Raw genomic sequence first — 22,023 nt, 5'->3', positions numbered from 1 at the left:
ACATTATATCCAATTTAGCTAGAGCATGAATGATGTTGTTGTTAATGTACATTGATCTGTGGGAAGGAATCAGTATATTACATTATATATGATGTGGATATAGTACTAATGATATTATTATTAAATATAGGTACATTGAACTGTGGGCAGGGATCAGTATATTACTTTATATCTAATGTAGATGTAGTAATAATGATATTGTTATTAAATGTAGATACCTTGATCTGTGGGAAGGGGTGAGTATATTACATTATATCCAATTTAGCTATAGCATGAATGATGTTACTAAATGTACAATGATTTGTAGGATGAAGTAAATACATTACATTATACCTAATGTAGATATAGCAATAACGATTTTGCTATTGTATGTGCATTGACCTGTGGGAAGGGATCAGTATATTACATTATATCCAATGCAGATATAGTATGAATGATGTTGTTATTAAATGTACATTGATCTGTGGGAAGGAATCCGTACATAGCATTATATCTAGTGTAGATATAGTAATAATGATATTGTTATTAAGTGTAGATACCTTGATCTGTGGGAAGGGATCAGTATATTACATTATATCCAATTTAGCTATAGCATGAATGATGGTGTTATTAAATCTACGTTGATCTGTGGGAAGGAATCGGTATATTACATTATATATGATGTGGATATAGTACTAATGATATTGTTATTAAGTATAGGTACATTGAACTGTGGGCAGGGATTAGTATGTAACATTATATTTCATGTAGATATAGTATTAATGATAATGTTATTAAATGTAGCTACCTTGATCTGTGGGAAAGGATCAGTATATTACATTATATCCAATTTAGCTATAGCATGAATGATGTTATTAAATGTACAATGATCTGTAGGATGTAGTTGATACATTACATTATACCTAATGTAGATATAGTAATAACGATAATGCTATTATATGTACATTGACCTGTGGGAAGGGATCAGTATATTACATTATATCCAACCTAGATATAGTATGAATGATGTTGTTGTTATATGTACATTGATCTGTGGGATGTAATCACTATATTACATTATACCTCGTGTAGATATAGTATGAATGATGGTGTTATTAAATGTACATTGTTCTGTGGGAAGGAATCAGTATATTACATTATGTGTAATGTGGATATAGTACTAAGGATATTGTTATTAAATGTAGGTACATTGATCTGTGGGAAGGGATCTGTTGCGTTGCAACAAAGCATATGAACCCATCCAAAATTTTCTATATACGTTACTGTGAGAATTACCAGGTAAAACCTATCCATACAAAACTAAACGTTTCCCAAAGCGGTCAAAAGACATTTCCACGAAACTATCCTCGTAAAATAATTTAAGTTAAACCTAGAAATTCACGGAAATACCACTTTATGACGGTCAGTGCCATGCACTCATTAGCAAACGTGCGACCTTTGCAACGTTCACTAAAAACGCCATCGGTCATATACCTGCGCTGGTGACGTTCTAGCCACCCTTACAGTCTTGACCAGCAGCCCTGATTGGCTGTTGCCGACTACACAAAATTACTATATAAATCCGATACCTGTACATACACTAGACATTCTAATAAGTATCGTTCTTAGAAACGGAACGCTGTCAAATTCAACGTAGAAATAAACTATTCAAACTGTTAAAGTTAAACGTAGTTAAACGTTATTCGTGGCATTCTACTTATTTCTTCGCACCACCCACAAATATTCGAGTAATATTAATTTATCACTCGAAGCGTACGAGTATTACCACATATCCGCACGCACTGAACATGGTCCTTCGAGCCGGATCTCTACGGTTATAGTGAAGATTCAAAAAAACGGCAAACAATATATTGGTGCATTGGACAATACTACAAGGAATACCACGAGTACCTACACCGTATAAAACGATATCAGGCGAACCAAACATCTGAACGGACATCCCATTTCGGAGAGCAGCCGTCGGATTTCTTTGGTCGTCAAGGAGCAGAATCAACATCATTACAAGCTATTTGTCACTAAGCTTCTAATACGGACATCCCATGGGAAAGCAGCCATTGGAGCAGTGACATACGCAACGAACGACGTCATTCAAGTGGACAACAAATCCAGTTATCATCAAATCAATATAGCATTACCAGCTGTGGACAACTACATCATCGTAGCAGAACTCAACATCAAAGTAAGCTCAAGAATCTCCACTCATTCACTCCTTACACGTATTAACATCCTTCCTATAATAGAGGATTCGATTTCGATTATTTTCTTCGAAAATGGCACAGTCAGAAAATTTAAAAACTTTAATCAAAACACGCGGTAGTCTTAAATCTAACGTCACGCGGTTAATAACATATCTTAATGCGCACCCAGATGCGGAGATTGATGATATCCAGAATCGTAAAATAAAATTAGAGGAGGGCTATGAAGCCTTTTCCAAAACACAATTACAAATTGAAATCTTAGCAGAGAAGGAGAAGCATACCGATATGGATCATGAAGCTCACAGATCGCAGTTTGATGATCAATATTTTGCTTGCGCTAAAATAATAAGTAAACGTCTTCGCGAAATAAACTCGGTGATATCGCCAATAGCTAGCACGTCGCCATCAACGTCAGCTACTCCTTCTATGCCAATAACTATAAAACAAGCTAATAATTTGTTGCCCAAAATAGAGATCCGTCCTTATGATGGAAATCCTATTAATTGGTACTCTTTTCATGACACCTTTAAGAATTTAGTTCATGATAACGATGAATTGTTACCAGTTCACAAATTTTATTTACTGCAAAATGCACTTCAAGGTCCGTTAACTTCAATAACAGAAAATCTAAATGCTTCAGAGGAAAATTATTTGGTGGCTTGGAATACGTTGAAACAAAGATGTAATAAACCGCGACAAATCATTCATACTCATCTACAATTATTATTAGAGCTTCCAGAAATTCATCGCGAAACTCCTACTAATCTACGTTCTTTGGTAGAAAAAACACAAGTTCATATAAATGCATTAAGGGCTTTGAAGCAACCAGTTGATAAGTGGGATGCATTACTGATTTATATTGTAGTAAAGAAACTAGATAAGGGTACGCGTCGCGCTTGGGAGCGTACGTTAGAAGACGAGGAAATGCCCGCTTTTCAAAAATTATTAGATTTTCTTAGTAAACAAGCACGTGGCGACGATTTCGATACAATTTCCTTTGATTCAAATAAATCAAACAGTCATTTTAATAATCACACCTCGAAAATGCCAAATAAGAAACGACCCAATCAAATACAATCACACGTAGGTACGCAGGCGCACTTTCAATGTCCTGCTTGTAGTCAAAATCATGCGATTTATACATGTAACAAGTTTTTGCAATTAAATCCAAAGGAACGTTTCGAATTAGCAAGAAGGGCAAAATTATGTTTAAATTGCTTGCGAGGTAATCATCAGACAAATAAATGCTATCTTAGCGGTTGTAAGACATGCAATCATAAGCATAATACGCTTTTGCATTTTACTGATACGAACAATCCGCGTAACCATCCAACTAATAATTCAATCGAATCAAACGATCAAAATATAAAAGAACAGCCAACAGTAAATTTAGTTGTATCATCTGATTCAGAGGTGTTGTTAGGTACGGCATCGATTAAAATATTAGATAAAGACAAAAATGAAATTCCGTGTAGAGTATTGCTAGACGGAGGTTCTCAAACGCATTTCATAACAGAAAGATTAGCTGATCGTTTAAAACTAAATAAAACTATGATCAATTTGCCATTCTCAGGCTTAGGTCAAAATTTAACTAAGTCGCAGTACACGGTTAAAACAACCATCAAATCACGAACATCTCCTTTTTCGTGTGATCTAACATTAGTGGCCCTACCCACTATAACTGGGTTGCTACCCTCTCGAAAAATTGACAAAGACAATCTGTCTATTCCTAAAAATATTTCGTTAGCTGATCCGAACTTTCATAAATCAGCCGAGATCGATGCATTGCTCGGCAATACTTTGTTTTATCAGCTGCTAAGCGTAGGACAAATCAAATTGTGTAATGATTCAATTATATTACAAAAAACGCGACTAGGTTGGATTGTAACGGGAGAAGTCAATCTTCTAAATAATCACCTCAACAAAGCTAGGTCATGTTTTGTGACAACCGCGCTTGAAAACCAATTAAACAAATTTTGGGAGGTTGAGGAAATTCCTAATAAAAAATATTTTTCAAGTGAGGAATCAGCATGTGAGACACACTTTAGTCAAAATATTAAGCGAAATTTAGACGGGAGGTACGTAGTAAGGTTGCCATTCAATGAAAAAAGGGATAGTATCGGGGAATCACACAGAATGGCTTTAAAACGGTTTTACTCTTTGGAGAAGAGGTTGGAATTAAGTTCAGAATTAAAAAATCAATATAGTGTCTTCTTAAGGGAGTATGTAGAATTAAAACATATGACCGATATAACAAATACAGATGACAAGCAAGTAGGTTACTATTTACCACATCACGCGGTAATAAAAGAATCAAGCGCAACGACAAAGGTTCGCGTAGTGTTTGATGGATCCGCGAAAACATCGACAAGTATTTCTTTAAACGACGCATTAATGCAAGGTCCTACAATTCAGGACGATTTGATTTCTATAATCATCCGTTTTCGAACACATCAATTCGTTTTAACAGCTGACATTGAGAAAATGTTTCGGCAAATTCAGGTACATCCAGATGACGCGAAATTTCAAAAAATTCTTTGGCGGGAAAACAAGACTGAACCAATTAAAACGTATATGCTAAACACGGTTACATATGGGACTACTTCAGCCCCATTTCTCGCGGTTCGTTGCTTGAAACAAATAATTAAAGATGACGGACATAAATATCCTTTAGCCGCGACAGTACTCGATCGTGATTTTTATGTAGATGACTTACTCACTGGTACGAACGATTTGAATCAAGCTTGCCTTTTAATAGATCAACTAACTAAATTACTAAATTTAGGGGGTTTCAACCTACGTCAGTGGCTTTCAAATGAACCGAAACTTCTAAATAAATTGAAAAATTCCTCTGCGTCACAACTTGTATGTTTAGACGTGACGGAAACAAAAAAGGTTCTCGGAATACAATGGGATCCGCATGCAGACACTATTAACTATAAGGTAAATCCCTTTAGTTCGCATAAAGTCGTCTCAAAACGTACAATTTTGTCTGAGATTGCTCAACTATTTGACCCTTTAGGTTTATTAGGTCCCGTAATAATTCAGGCCAAATTAGTTATGCAGAAATTATGGATGGCCAATTTAAATTGGGATGAATCAGTCCCACAGTCAATTCATACCGAATGGTTCAATTATAAAAACCAATTACCATTGTTAAACAATTTTACTGTACATCGGAAGGTTGTTTTAAATAATGCAGTAGAAATACAGTTACATGGGTTCTGTGACGCCAGCGAAAAGGGTTATGGCGCGTGTTTTTACATAAGATCAACGAATAAAGTGAATAATCATTTAGTAGGTTTGGTATGCGCGAAGTCGCGCGTTGCACCTATAAAAACAATATCTTTGCCTAGGTTAGAGCTTTGTGCTGCTAAGTTATTAGCAAATTTATACAAATCCGTGGTAGAAGCATTAAACTTAAGATTCAACAAGATTAACTTTTATTCTGATTCAACTATTGCATTAAATTGGATTAAAACGTCACCCCATATCTTAAAAACTTTCGAAGCAAATCGTGTCTCTGAAATACAAACGCTTACGGATAGGGATAATTGGTATCATGTATCGACAAACGACAATCCCGCGGATTTTATATCTCGTGGTCAAAATCCTTCGGACTTTATTAAAAATACACTTTGGGTAAATGGGCCTACGTGGCTGTCTATGGAAGAACATTGCTGGAAAATCACTAAACTATCGACGAGTGATAGCGCAAATCATCAAGCCAATGTGACCTTTGTTACATTAGACCAGAATTGTAATCGGAATAAGGTTGCAAATGACACTTTTGAAAGGTTCTCATCCATTAATGCACTAAATCGTTTCGTTGCCCTTTGCCATCGAGCAATTGTGAATAGAAGCTCAAGCAATAAAATCACAGGTGAAATTACCACGAAGGAGTTACATGATGCTCATTTACAAATAATAAGGGTAGTCCAAGAAAGTGAATTCTCTCAAGAATTACAATGTTTACGAAAGGGCGAGGAACTCAATAATAAAAGTAGGTTGTTGCGATTAGATCCTTTTATAGATGAATTGGGAATTCTTCGTGTAGGAGGTAGATTGGGAAATGCAGATATAAATTATTCACATAAACATCCTATTCTATTACCAAGAAACAATCATATTACTGACATAATAATACGTCATGTACATATAAAATATTGGCATACAGGAGTTCAAAATACGTTAGCTATTGTCAGACAAAATTACTGGCCTATTGATGGCAAAAATAGGACGAGATACGTCTTACATAAATGCATTTCTTGTTGTAAATTAAACCACAAGCCACCAAATTATCCAATGGGCATTTTACCTAAAAATCGTTTAAAACAATCTAGACCTTTCGAAAATGCAGGGCTAGATTACTGCGGTCCTTTTCTTATCAAGGAGAAAAAATTTAGAAATAAAGTAAAGATAAAGTCTTATGTAGTCGTCTTTGTTTGTTTTTCAACGAAGGCCGTACATTTGGAGCTGGTTACAGATCTAACCACCGAAACATGCTTAGCAGCTATTAAACGTTTTTTCGGTCGCAGAGGTAAATCAAAAAATCTCTATTCTGATAATGGAACAAATTTTGTTGGCGCCAAGAATGAAATATTGAAAATAAAGGCTTTGCTATTATCCTCTAATCATAATGATAGAATCACGCACGATTTATCAAATGAAGGTGTCAACTGGCATTTTTCACCACCGCAATCGCCCCACTTTGGAGGCTTATGGGAGGCTGGCGTTAAACAATTCAAATATCACTTATATCGCACTGTTGGCGATTCCCTGTTTACTTATGAACAATTTAATACTTTTATCATCGAAATCGAATCAATATTAAATTCCCGTCCTCTAACACCATTATCCTCGGATCCCAATGACTTTTCAGCCCTTACCCCAGCTCACTTTTTGATTGGAGATTCACTAATGAGCATACCAGAACATGACTTCCAGGACGTACCAACAAATAGATTATCATTGTGGCAACACATTGTCAAGGTGAAGCAACATTTTTGGAAAAGATGGCATAGGGAGTACTTTAATGAACTGCTACTACGTAGTAAATGGCACAAAGGTGATCCCGAACAGATAAAAATTGATACACTGGTCACCATTAAGGAAGATAACATCCCACCTATGCACTGGAGCATGGGACGCATCATAGCCGTTCATCCAGGCGAAGATAAGATTATTCGTGTAGCAACCGTGAAAACAAATCGCGGAATATACAAACGATGCATCAAAAAACTATGTCCATTACCGATTGAGATACCTGAAAGGGATTGACCAATATAGTCTTATATGTATAATTGTTAACCTGTCAACTACCGCTTTAGTAGTTGTCCTATTCATACTTTTAAGATTACTAATATTATAAACTTGTATTAAGTATGTAGCGTATAGTTATACCTTCCAGCTATTAATGAACTTTATAAAGTATCTTATTCACTTAGCATATGTATATATCTTTAGAGTCAAATTCACAATGCTGTTCCGCCTTTTCGAGTCCCCACAGTGGTTTTTGATTGGCGAGGATAAAATATCTATGTATATTCAATTGTTATAGAACACAGATCAACTTTGAACGCGAATCGTTCAAGGCGGGCGACGCGACGTGTTGCGTTGCAACAAAGCATATGAACCCATCCAAAATTTTCTATATACGTTACTGTGAGAATTACCAGGTAAAACCTATCCATACAAAACTAAACGTTTCCCAAAGCGGTCAAAAGACATTTCCACGAAACTATCCTCGTAAAATAATTTAAGTTAAACCTAGAAATTCACGGAAATACCACTTTATGACGGTCAGTGCCATGCACTCATTAGCAAACGTGCGACCTTTGCAACGTTCACTAAAAACGCCATCGGTCATATACCTGCGCTGGTGACGTTCTAGCCACCCTTACAGACTTGACCAGCAGCCCTGATTGGCTGTTGCCGACTACACAAAATTACTATATAAATCCGATACCTGTACATACACTAGACATTCTAATAAGTATCGTTCTTAGAAACGGAACGCTGTCAAATTCAACGTAGAAATAAACTATTCAAACTGTTAAAGTTAAACGTAGTTAAACGTTATTCGTGGCATTCTACTTATTTCTTCGCACCACCCACAAATATTCGAGTAATATTAATTTATCACTCGAAGCGTACGAGTATTACCACATATCCGCACGCACTGAACAGGATCAGTATATTACATTATATCCATTGTAGGTATAGTATGAATGATGTTGTTGTTAAATGTACATTGATCTGTGGGAAGGAATCAGTATATTACATTATGTGTAATGTGGATATAGTACTAAGGATATTGTTATTAAATGTAGGTACATTGATCTGTGGGACGTAATCACTATATTACATTATACCTAATGTGGATATAGTATGAACGATGTTGTTATTAAATGTACATTGACCGGTGGGCAGGGATCAGGATATTACATTATATCTAATGTAGATATAGTAATAATGATATTGTTACTAAATGTAGGCACCTTGGTATGTGGGAAGGGATCAGTATATTACATTATACCTAGTGTTGATATAGTATGAAGGATGTTGTTATTAAATCTACACTGATCTGTGAGAAGGAATCAGTATACTACATTATATGTAATGTGGACGTAGTACTAATGATATTGTTATTAAATGTAGGTACATTGATCTGTGGGCAGGGATCAGTATATGACATTATACCTAATGTAGATATAGTAATAATGATATTGTTATTAAATGTACATTACATATCTAATGTAGATATGGTACTAATGATATGGTTATTAAATGTACATTGATCTGTGGGAATCCATCGGTATATTACATTATATCGAATGTAGGTATGGTACTAATGATATGGTTATTATATATACATATCTGTGGGAATGAATCTGCATATTACGTTATATCGAATGTAGATATAGTGCTAATGATATTGTTATTAAAGGTGCATTGGTCTGTGGGAATGGATCACTATATTACATTATATCGAATGTAGATGTAGTGCTAACGATATTGTTATTAAAGGCACATTGATCTGTGGGAATGAATCACTATATTACAATATATCGAATATAGATATAGTACTAATGATATGGTTATTAAAGGTATATTGATCTGTGGGAATGAATCAGTATATTACATTATATCTAATGTAGATATGGTAATAACGATATTGTTATTAATTGTACATTACGTATGTAACGTAGATATACTACTAATGATATTGTTATTAAATGTACATTGATCAGTGGGAATGAATCTGTATATGAAATTATATCGAATGTAGATATAGTGCTAATGATATTGTTATGAAAGGTGCATTGATCTGTGGCAATCCATCAGTATATTACATTATATCGAATGTAGGTATGGTACTTATGATATGGTTATTATATGTACATATCTGTGGGAATGAATCAGTATATTACGTTATATCGAATGTAGATATAGTGCTAATGATATTGTTATTAATGGTGCATTGGTCTGTGGGAATGAATCCGTATATTACATTATATCGAATGTAGATATAGTGCTAATGATATTGTTACTAAAGGCACATTGATCTGCGGGAATGAATCAGTATATTACATTATATCGAATGTAGATATAGTGCTAATGATATTGTTATTAAAGATACATTGATCTGTGGGAATGAATCAGTATATTTCATTATATCGAATGTAGATATAGTACTATTGATATGGTTATTAAATATATTGATCTGTGAGAATGAATCAGTATATTACATTATATCGAATGTAGATTTAGTACTAATGATATTGTTATGAAATGTACATTGATCTTTGGGGATCAATCAGTATATTACATTATATCTAATGTAGATATGGTGATAATAATATTGTTATTAACTGTACATTACGTATGTAATGTAGATATACTACTAATGATGTTGTTATTAAATGTACATTGATCAGTGGGAATGAATCAGTATATTACATTATATCGAATGTAGATGTAGTGCTAATGATATTGTTATTAAAGGCACATTGATCTGTGGGAATGAATCACTATATTACAATATATCGAATGTAGATATAGTACTAATGATATGGTTATTAAAGGTATATTGATCTGTGGGAATGAATCAGTATACTACATTATATGTAATGTGGACGTAGTACTAATGATATTGTTATTAAATGTAGGTACATTGATCTGTGGGAAGGGATCAGTATATTACATTATATCCAATGTAGTTATAGTATGAACGATGTTGTTATTAAATGTACATTGATCTGTGGGCAGGAATCCGTATATTGCATTATTTCTAGTGTAGATATAGTAATAATGATATTGTTATTAAATGTAGATACCTTGATCTGTGGGAAGGGAATGGTATATTACCTTATATCTAATGTAGAAATAGTAGTAATGATATCGACATTAAATGTACATTGATCTGAGGGAAGGAATCAGTATATTACATTATATCTAGTGTAGTTATAGTAATAATGATATTGTTATTATATGTACATTGATCTGTGGGAAGGGTACAGTATATTACATTATATCCAATGTAGACATAGTATGAATGATGCTGTTGTTAAATGTACATTGATCTGTGGGAAGGAATCAGTATATTACATTATATATGATGTGGATATAGTACTAATGATATTATTATTAAATATAGGTACATTGAACTGTGGGCAGGGATCAGTATATTACATTATATCCAATGTAGACATAGTATGAATGATGCTGTAGTTAAATGTACATTGATCTGTGGGAAGGAATCAGTATATTACATTATATATGATGTGGATATAGTACTAATGATATTGTTATTAAATATAGTTACATTGAACTGTGGGCAGGGATCAGTATATTACATTATATCTAATGTGGATATAGTACTAATGATATTGTTATTAAATGTAGGTACATTGACCTGTGGGCAGGGATCAGTATATTACATTATATCCAATTTAGCTATAGCATGAATGATGTTGTTATTAATGTACATTGATCTGTGGGAAGGAATCCGTATATTGCATTATATCTAGTGTAGATATAGTAATAATGATATTGTTATTAAATGTAGATACCTTGATCTGTGGGAAGGGATCAGTATATTACATTATATCCAATGTAGTTATAGTATGAATGATGTTGTTATTAAATGTACATTGATCTGTGGGATGTAATCACTATGTTACATTATACCTAGTGTAGATATAGTATGAATAATGTTGGTATTAAATGTACATTGATCTGTGGGAAGGAATCAGTATATTACATTATATGTGATGTGGATATAGTACTAATGATATTGTGATTAAATGTACATTGATCTGTTGGAATGAATCTGTACAGGACCTTATATCTAATGTGGATGTGGTAATAATGATATTGTTATTAAATGTACATTACATATCTAATGTAGATATACTACTAATGATATTGGTATTAAATGTACATTACATATCTAATGCAGATATAGTACTAATGATATTGTTATTAAATGTACATTGATCTGTGGGAAGGAATGAGTATATTACATAATATCTAATGTAGATATGGTAATAATGATATTGTGATTAAATGTACATTGATCTGTTGGAATGAATCTGTACAGGACATTATATCTATTGTAGATATAGTAATAATGATATTGTTATTAAATCTACATTACATATTTAATGTAGGTATAGTACTAACGATATTGTTATTAAATGTACATTGATCTATGGGAATGAATCAGTATATTACATTATATCTAATGTAGATATGGTAATAATAATATTGCTATTAATTGTACATTACATATCTAACGTAGATATAGTACTAATGATATTGGTATTATATCTACATTGATCTGTGGGAATGAATCAGTATATAACATTATATCCAATGTAGATATAGTACTAATGATATTATTATCAAATGAACATTGATCTGTCGGGAGGAATCAGTATATTACATTATGTCGAATGTAGATATGGTACTAATGATATTGGTATTAGATGTACATTGATCTATGGGAAGGAATCGGTATAATACATTATATCGAATGTAGATATAGTACCAATGATATTCATATTAAATGTACATTACATATCTAATGTGGATGTAGTAATAATGATATTGCTATCAAATGTACATTGATCTGTGGGAAGGAATCAGTATATTACATTATATCGGATGTAGATGTAGTACTAATGATATTGTTATTAAATGAACATTACATATCTAATGTAGATATAGTACTAATGATATTGTTATTAAATGTACATTGATCTGTGGGAACGAATAAGTATATCACATTATATCGAATGCAGATATAGTACTAATGATATTGTTATTAAATCTACATTGATGTGTGGAAAGGAATCAGTATATGGCATTATATCTAATGTAGATATGGTAATAATGATATTGTTTTTAAATGATCATTACATATCTAATGTAGATATAGTACTAATGATATTGTTATTAAAGGTACATTGATCTGTGGGAATGAATCTGTAAATGACATTATATCTACTGTAGGTATGGTAATAATGATATTCATATTAAATGAACATTACATATCTATTGTAGATATAGTAATAATGATCTTGTTATTAAATGTACATTAATCTGTCGGAATGAATCAGTATATTACATTATATCGAATGTAGATATAGTACTAATGATATTGGTATTAAGTGTACATTGATCTGTGGGAAGGAATCAGTATATTACATTATATCTAATGTAGATATGGTAATAATGATATTGTGATTAAATGTACATTGATCTGTTGGAATGAATCTGTACAGGACATTATATCTATTGTAGATATAGTAATAATGATATTGTTATTAAATCTACATTACATATTTAATGTAGGTATAGTACTAACGATATTGTTATTAAATGTACATTGATCTATGGGAATGAATCAGTATATTACATTATATCTAATGTAGATATGGTAATAATAATATTGCTATTAATTGTACATTACATATCTAACGTAGATATAGTACTAATGATATTGGTATTATATCTACATTGATCTGTGGGAATGAATCTGTAAATGACATTATATCTAATGTAGAGATGGTAATAATGATATTGTTATTAAATGTAGATTGATCTGTGGGAATGAAACATTATGTTACATTGTATCGAATGTAGATATGGTACCAATGATATTGTTATTAAATGTACATTGATCTGTGGGAAGGTATCAGTATATTACATTATATCGAATGTAGATATAGTACCGATGATATTCATATTAAATGTACATTACATATCTAATGTGGATGTAGTAATAATGATATTGCTATCAAATGTACATTGATCTGTGGGAAGGAATCAGTATATTACATTATATCGAATGTAGATGTAGTACTAATGATATTGTTATTAAATGTACTTTGATCTGCGGGAATGAATCTGAATATGACATTATATCTACTGTACAAATAGTAAAAATGATATTGTTGTTAAATGTACATTGATCTGTGGGAATGAATCAGTATATTACATTATATCGAATGTAGATATAGTACCAATGATATTGTGATTAAATGTACATTGATCTGTTTGAATGAATCTGTACATGACATTATATATATTGTACATATAGTAATAATGTTATTGTTATTAAATGTACATTGATCTGCGGGAATGAATCAGTATATTACGTTATATCGAATGTAGATATGTGTTAATGATATTGTTATTAAATTTACATTGATCTGTCGGTAGTAATCAGTATATTACATTATATCTAATGTTGATATGATAATAATAATATTGTTATTAATTGTACATTACATATCTAATGTAGATATAGTACTAATGATATTGGTATGAAATGTACATTGATCTGTGGGAAGGAATCAGCATATTACATTATATCTAATGTAGATATGGTAATAAACATATTGTTATTAAATCTACATTTCATACTTAATGTAGATATAGTACTAACGATATTGTGATTAAATGTAAATTGATCTGTTGGAATGAATCTGTATATGACATTATATCTAGTGTAGATATAGAAATAATGATACTGTTATTAAATGTACATTGATCTGTGGGAAGGAATCAGTATATTACATTGTATCTAATGTAGACATGGTAATAATGATATTGTTATTAAATCTACGTTACATATTTAATGTTGGTATAGTACTAATGATATTGTTATTAAATGTCCATTGATCTGTGGGAAGGAATCCGTATATTACACTTTATCGTATGTAGATATGGTAATAACGATTTTGTTGTTAAATGTACATTACATATCTAATGTAGGTATAGTACTAATGATACTGTTATTAAATGTACATTGATCTGTGGGAATGAATCGGTATATTACATTATATCTAATGTAGATATGGTAATAATGATATTGTTATTCAATCGACATTACATATAAAATATAGGTATAGTACTAATGATATTGGTATTAAATGTACATTGATCTGTGGGAATGAATCAGTATATAACATTATATCCAATGTAGATATAGTACTAAGGATATTGTTATCAAATGAACATTGATCTGTCGGGAGGAATCAGTATATTACATTATGTCGAATGTAGATATGGTACTAATGATATAGGTATTAGATGTACATTGATCTATGGGAAGGAATCGGTATAATACATTATATCTAATGTAGATATGGTAATAATGATATTGTTATTAAATCTACATTACATATATAATGTAGGTATAGTACTAATGATATTGGTATTAAATGTACATTGTTCTGTGGGAATGAATCAGTATATAACATTATATCGAATGTAGATATAGTACTAATGATATTGTTCTCAAATGTACATTGATCTGTGGGAAGGAATCAGTATATTACATTATGTCGAATGTAGATATAGTACTAATGATATTGGTATTAGATGTACATTGACCTATGGGAAGGAATCGGTATATTACATTATATCTAATGTAGATATGATAATAATGATATTGTTATTAAATCTACATTACATATATAATGTTGGTATAGTACTAATGATATTGGTATTAAATATACATTGATCTGTGGGAATGAATCTGTATATGTCATTATATCTAATGTAGATATAGTACTAATGATATTGTTATTGAATGTGCATTGTTCTGTGGGAATGGATCAGTATATTACATTATACCGAATGTAGATATAGTACCAATGATATTCTTATTAAATGTACATTGATCTGTGGGACTGAATTTGTAAATGACATTATATCTAATGTAGAGATGGTAATAATGATATTGTTATTAAATGTAGATTGATCTGTGGGAATGAATCATTATATTACATTATATCGAATGTAGATATAGTACCAATGATATTGTTATTGAATGTACATTGATCTGTGGGAAGGAATCAGTATATTACATTCTATCTAACGTAGATATGGTAATAATGATATTGCTATGAAATGTACATTACATATCTAATGTAGATATAGTACTAATGATATTGGTATTAGATGTACATTGACCTATGGGAAGGAATCAGTATATTACATTATATCTAATGTAGATATGGTAATAATAATATTGTTATTAAATGTACATTACAAATTTAATGTAGGTATAGTACTAATTGTATTGTTGTTAAATGTACATTGATCTGTGGGAAAGAATCAGTATATTACATTGTAGCGAATGTAGATATAGTACTAATGATATTGGTATTAAATGTACATTGATCTGTGGGAAGGAATCGGTATATTACATTATATCTAATGTAGATATGGTAATAATGATATTGTTATTCAATCTACATTACATATAAAATATAGGTATAGTACTAATGATATTGGTATTAAATGTACATTGATCTGTGGGAATGAATCAGTATATAACATTATATCCAATGTAGATATGGTAATAATGATATTGTTATTAAATGTACATTGATCTGGGAGAAGGAATCAGTATATTACATTATATGTAATGTAGATATTGTACTAATGATATTGTTCTTACATGTACATTGATCTGTGCGAAGGAATCAGTATATTACGTTATAATCGATGTGGATATAGTATGATTGATGTTGTTATTAAAATGTACATTTATCTGTGGGAAGGAATCAGTATATTACATTATATATGATGTGGATATAGTACTAATGATATTGTTATTAAATATAGTTACATTGAACTGTGGGCAGGGATCAGTATATTACATTATATCTAATGTAGATATAGTACTAATGATATTGTTATTAAATGTAGGTACCTTGATCTGTGGGAAGGGGTGAGTATATTACATTATATCCAATTTAGCTATAGCATGAATGATCTTATTAAATGTACAATGATCTGTAGGATGTAGTAAATACATTACATTATACCTAATGTAGATATAGTAATAACGATTTTGCTATTATATGTACATTGACGTATCGGAAGGGATCAGTATATTACATTATATCCAATGTAGATATAGTATGAATGATGTTGTTATAAAATGTACATTGATCTGTGGGGAGGGATCAGTATATTACATTATATCCAATGTAGTTATAGTATGAATGATGTTGTTATTAAATGTAGGTACCTTGATCTGTGGGAAGGGGTGAGTATATTACATTATAGCCAATTTAGCTATAGCATGAATGATGTTATTAAATGTACAATGATCTGTAGGATGTAGTAAATACATTACATTATACCTAATGTAGATATAGTAATAACAATTATACTATTATATGTACATTGACCTGTGGGAAGGGATCAGTATATTACATTATATCCAATGTAGATATAGTATGAATGATGTTGTTGTTATATGTACATTGATCTGGGGGATGTAATCACTATATTACATTATACCTCGTGTAGATATAGTATGAATGATGGGGTTATTAAATGTACATTGTTCTGTGGGAAGGAATCAGTATATTACATTATATCCAATGTAGTTATAGTATGAATGATGTTGTTTTTAAGTGTACATTGATCTGTGGGATGTAATCACTATGTTACATTCTACCTAGTGTAGATATAGTATGAATAATGTTGTTATTAAATGTACATTGATCTGTGAGAAGGAATCAGTATATTACATTATATGTGATGTGGATATAGTACTAATGATATTGTTATTAAATATAGGTACATTGAACTATGGGCAGGGATCAGTATATTACATTATATCCATTGTAGATATAGTATGAATGATGTTGTTGTTAAATGTACATTGATCTGTGGGAAGGAATCAGTATATTACATTATGTGTAATGTGGATATAGTACTAAGGATATTGTTATTAAATGTAGGTACATTGATCTGTGAGACGTAATCACTGTATTACATTATACCTAATGTGGATATAGTATGAACGATGTTGTTATTAAATGTACATTGACTGGTGGGCAGGGATCAGTATATTACATTATATCTAATGTAGATATAGTAATAATGATATTGTTACTAAATGTAGGCACCTTGATCTGTGGGAAGGGATCAGTATATTACATTTTATCTAATGTAGATATAGTAATAATGATATCGATATTGAATGTACCTTGATCTGTGGGATGTAATCACTATATTACATTATACCTAGTGTTGATATAGTATGAATGCTGTTGTTATTAAATGTACATTGATCTGTGGGAAGGAATCAGTATATTACATTATGTGTAATGTGGATATAGTACTAAGGATATTGTTGTTAAATATAGGTACATTGATCTGTGAGCAGGGATCAGTATATTACATTATACCTAATGTAGATATAGTAATACCGATTTTGCTATTATATGTACATTGACGTATGGGAAGGGATCAGTATATTACATTATATCCAATGTAGATATAGTATGAATGATGTTATAAAATGTACATTGATCTGTGGGGAGGAATCCGTATATTGTATTATATCCAGTGTAGATATAGTATGAATGATGGTGTTACTAAATGTACATTGATCTGTGGGAAGGGATCAGTATATTACATTATATGTGATGTGGATATAGTACCAATGATATTGTTATTAAATATAGGTACATTGAACTATGGGCAGGGATCAGTATATTACATTATATCCATTGTAGATATAGTATGAATGATGTTGTTGTTAAATGTACATTGATCTGTGGGAAGGAATCAGTATATTACATTATGTGTAATGTGGATATAGTACTAAGGATATTGTTATTAAATGTAGGTACATTGATCTGTGAGACGTAATCACTGTATTACATTATACCTAATGTGGATATAGTATGAACGATGTTGTTATTAAATGTACATTGACCGGTGGGCAGGGATCAGTATATTACATTATATCTAATGTAGATATAGTAATAATGATATTGTTACTAAATGTAGGCACCTTGATCTGTGGGAAGGGATCAGTATATTACATTTTATCTAATGTAGATATAGTAATAATGATATCGATATTGAATGTACCTTGATCTGTGGGATGTAATCACTATATTACATTATACCTAGTGTTGATATAGTATGAATGCTGTTGTTATTAAATGTACATTGATCTGTGGGAAGGAATCAGTATATTACATTATGTGTAATGTGGATATAGTACTAAGGATATTGTTATTAAATATAGGTACATTGATCTGTGAGCAGGGATCAGTATATTACATTATACCTAATGTAGATATAGTAATACCGATTTTGCTATTATATGTACATTGACGTATGGGAAGGGATCAGTATATTACATTATATCCAATGTAGATATAGTATGAATGGTGTTATAAAATGTACATTGATCTGTGGGGAGGAATCCGTATATTGTATTATATCCAGTGTAGATATAGTATGAATGATGGTGTTACTAAATGTACATTGATCTGTGGGAAGGGATCAGTATATTACATTATATGTGATGTGGATATAGTACCAATGATATTGTTATTAAATATAGGTACATTGAACTATGGGCAGGGATCAGTATATTACATTATATCCATTGTAGATATAGTATGAATGATGTTGTTGTTAAATGTACATTGATCTGTGGGAAGGAATCAGTATATTACATTATGTGTAATGTGGATATAGTACTAAGGATATTGTTATTAAATGTAGGTACATTGATCTGTGAGACGTAATCACTATATTACATTATACCTAATGTGGATATAGTATGATCGATGTTGTTATTAAATGTACATTGACCGGTGGGCAGGGATCAGTATATTACATTATACCTAATGTAGATATAGTAATAACGATTTTGCTATTGTATGTACATTGACCTGTGGGAAGGGATCAGTATATTACATTATATCCAATGTAGTTATAGTATGAATGATGTTGTTTTTAAGTGTACATTGATCTGTGGGATGTAATCACTATGTTACATTATACCTAGTGTAGATATAGTATGAATAATGTTGTTATTAAATGTACATTGATCTGTGGGAAGGAATCAGTATATTACATTATATGTGATGTGGACATAGTACTAATGATATTGTTATTAAATATAGGTACATTGAACTATTGGCAGGGATCAGTATATTACATTATATCCATTGTAGATATAGTATGAATGATGTTGTTGTTCAATGTACATTGATCTGTGGGAAGGAATCAGTATATTACATTATATCCAATTTAGCTATAGCATGAATGATGTTGTTGTTAATGTACATTGATCTGTGGGAAGGAATCAGTATATTACATTATATATGATGTGGATATAGTACTAATGATATTATTATTAAATATAGGTACATTGAACTGTGGGCAGGGATCAGTATATTACTTTATATCTAATGTAGATGTAGTAATAATGATATTGTTATTAAATGTAGGTACCTTGATCTGTGGGAAGGGGTGAGTATATTACATTATAGCCAATTTAGCTATAGCATGAATGATGTTATTAAATGTACAATGATCTGTAGGATGTAGAAAATACATTACATTATACCTAATGTAGATATAGTAATAACAATTATACTATTATATGTACATTGACCTGTGGGAAGGGATCAGTATATTACATTATATCCAATGTAGATATAGTATGAATGAAGTTGTTGTTATATGTACATTGATCTGGGGGATGTAATCACTATATTACATTATACCTCGTGTAGATATAGTATGAATGATGGGGTTATTAAATGTACATTGTTCTGTGGGAAGGAATCAGTATATTACATTATGTGTGATGTGGATATAGTACTAAGGATATTGTTATTAAATGTAGGTACATTGATCTGTGGGAAGGGATCAGTATATTACATTATATCCAATGTAGATATAGTACGAATCATGTCGTTGTTAAATGTACATTGATCTGTGGGAAGGAATCAGTATATTACATTATGTGTAATGTGGATATAGTACTAAGGATATTGTTATTAAATGTAGGTACATTGATCTGTGGGACGTAATAACTATATTACATTATACCTAATGTGGATATAGTATGAACGATGTTGTTATTAAATGTACATTGACCGGTGGGCAGGGATCAGTATATTACATTATATCTAATGTAGATATAGTAATAATGATATTGTTACTAAATGTAGGCACCTTGGTCTGTGGGAAGGGATCAGTATATTACATTATACCTAGTGTTGATATAGTATGAAGGATGTTGTTATTAAATCTACACTGATCTGAGAGAAGGAATCAGTATACTACATTATATGTAATGTGGACGTAGTACTAATGGTATTGTTATTAAACGGTAGGTACATTGATCTGTGGGAAGGGATCAGTATATTACATTATATCTAATGTAGAAATAGTAATAATGATATCGATATTAAATGTACATTGATCTGAGGGAAGGAATCAGTATATTACATTATATCTAGTGTAGTTATAGTAATAATGATATTGTTATTATATGTACATTGATCTGTGGGAAGGGAACAGTATATTACATTATATCCAATGTAGACATAGTATGAATGATGCGGTTGTTAAATGTACATTGATCTGTGGGAAGGAATCAGTATATTACATTATATATGATGTGGATATAGTACTAATGATATTGTTATTAAATATAGTTACATTGAACTGTGGGCAGGGATCAGTATATTACATTATATCTAATGTAGATATAGTACTAATGATATTGTTATTAAATGTAGGTACATTGATCTGTGGGCAGGGATTAGTATATTACATTATATCCAATTTAGCTATAGCATGAATGATGTTGTTGTTAATGTACATTGATCTGTGGGAAGGAATCAGTATATTACATTATATATGATGTGGATATAGTACTAATGATATTATTATTAAATATAGGTACATTGAACTGTGGGCAGGGATCAGTATATTACTTTATATCTAATGTAGATGTAGTAATAATGATATTGTTATTAAATGTAGGTACCTTGATCTGTGGGAAGGGGTGAGTATATTACATTATATCCAATTTAGCTATAGCATGAATGATGTTATTAAATGTACAATGATCTGTAGGATGTAGTAAATACATTACATTATACCTAATGTAGATATAGTAATAACGATTTTGCTATTGTATGTACATTGACCTGTGGGAAGGGATCAGTATATTACATTATATCCAATGCAGATATAGTATGAATGATGTTGTTATTAAATGTACATTGATCTGTGGGAAGGAATCCGTATATTGCATCATATCTAGTGTAGATATAGTAATAATGATATTGTTATTAAATGTAGATACCTTAATCTGTGGGAAGGGATCAGTATATTACATTATATCCAATGTAGTTATAGTATGAATGATGTTGTTATTAAGTGTACATTGATCTGCGGGATGTAATCACTATGTTACATTATCCCTAGTGTAGATATAGTATGAATAATGTTGTTATTAAATGTA

At 31.1% G+C, this 22,023-nt stretch overlaps 1 protein-coding gene across 1 annotated transcript; it reads left to right on the top strand.

Moving 5' to 3' along the window:
* The first annotated feature begins 2,270 nt into the window (after positions 1 to 2,270).
* LOC117603975 (uncharacterized) lies at positions 2,271 to 7,478 on the top strand. Its single transcript, XM_034323618.2, has one exon. It carries the CDS (start codon positions 2,271 to 2,273, stop codon positions 7,476 to 7,478), a length of 5,208 nt encoding a protein of 1,735 aa, XP_034179509.2.
* The last annotated feature ends 14,545 nt before the right edge of the window (positions 7,479 to 22,023 follow it).

Source organism: Osmia lignaria, chromosome 4, assembly GCF_051020975.1.
Source record: "Osmia lignaria lignaria isolate PbOS001 chromosome 4, iyOsmLign1, whole genome shotgun sequence".
Lineage (NCBI taxonomy): Eukaryota > Metazoa > Arthropoda > Insecta > Hymenoptera > Megachilidae > Osmia > Osmia lignaria.
Note: the sequence above shows the minus strand (reverse complement) of the source record. Positions and strands in the feature narration are given on the sequence as shown.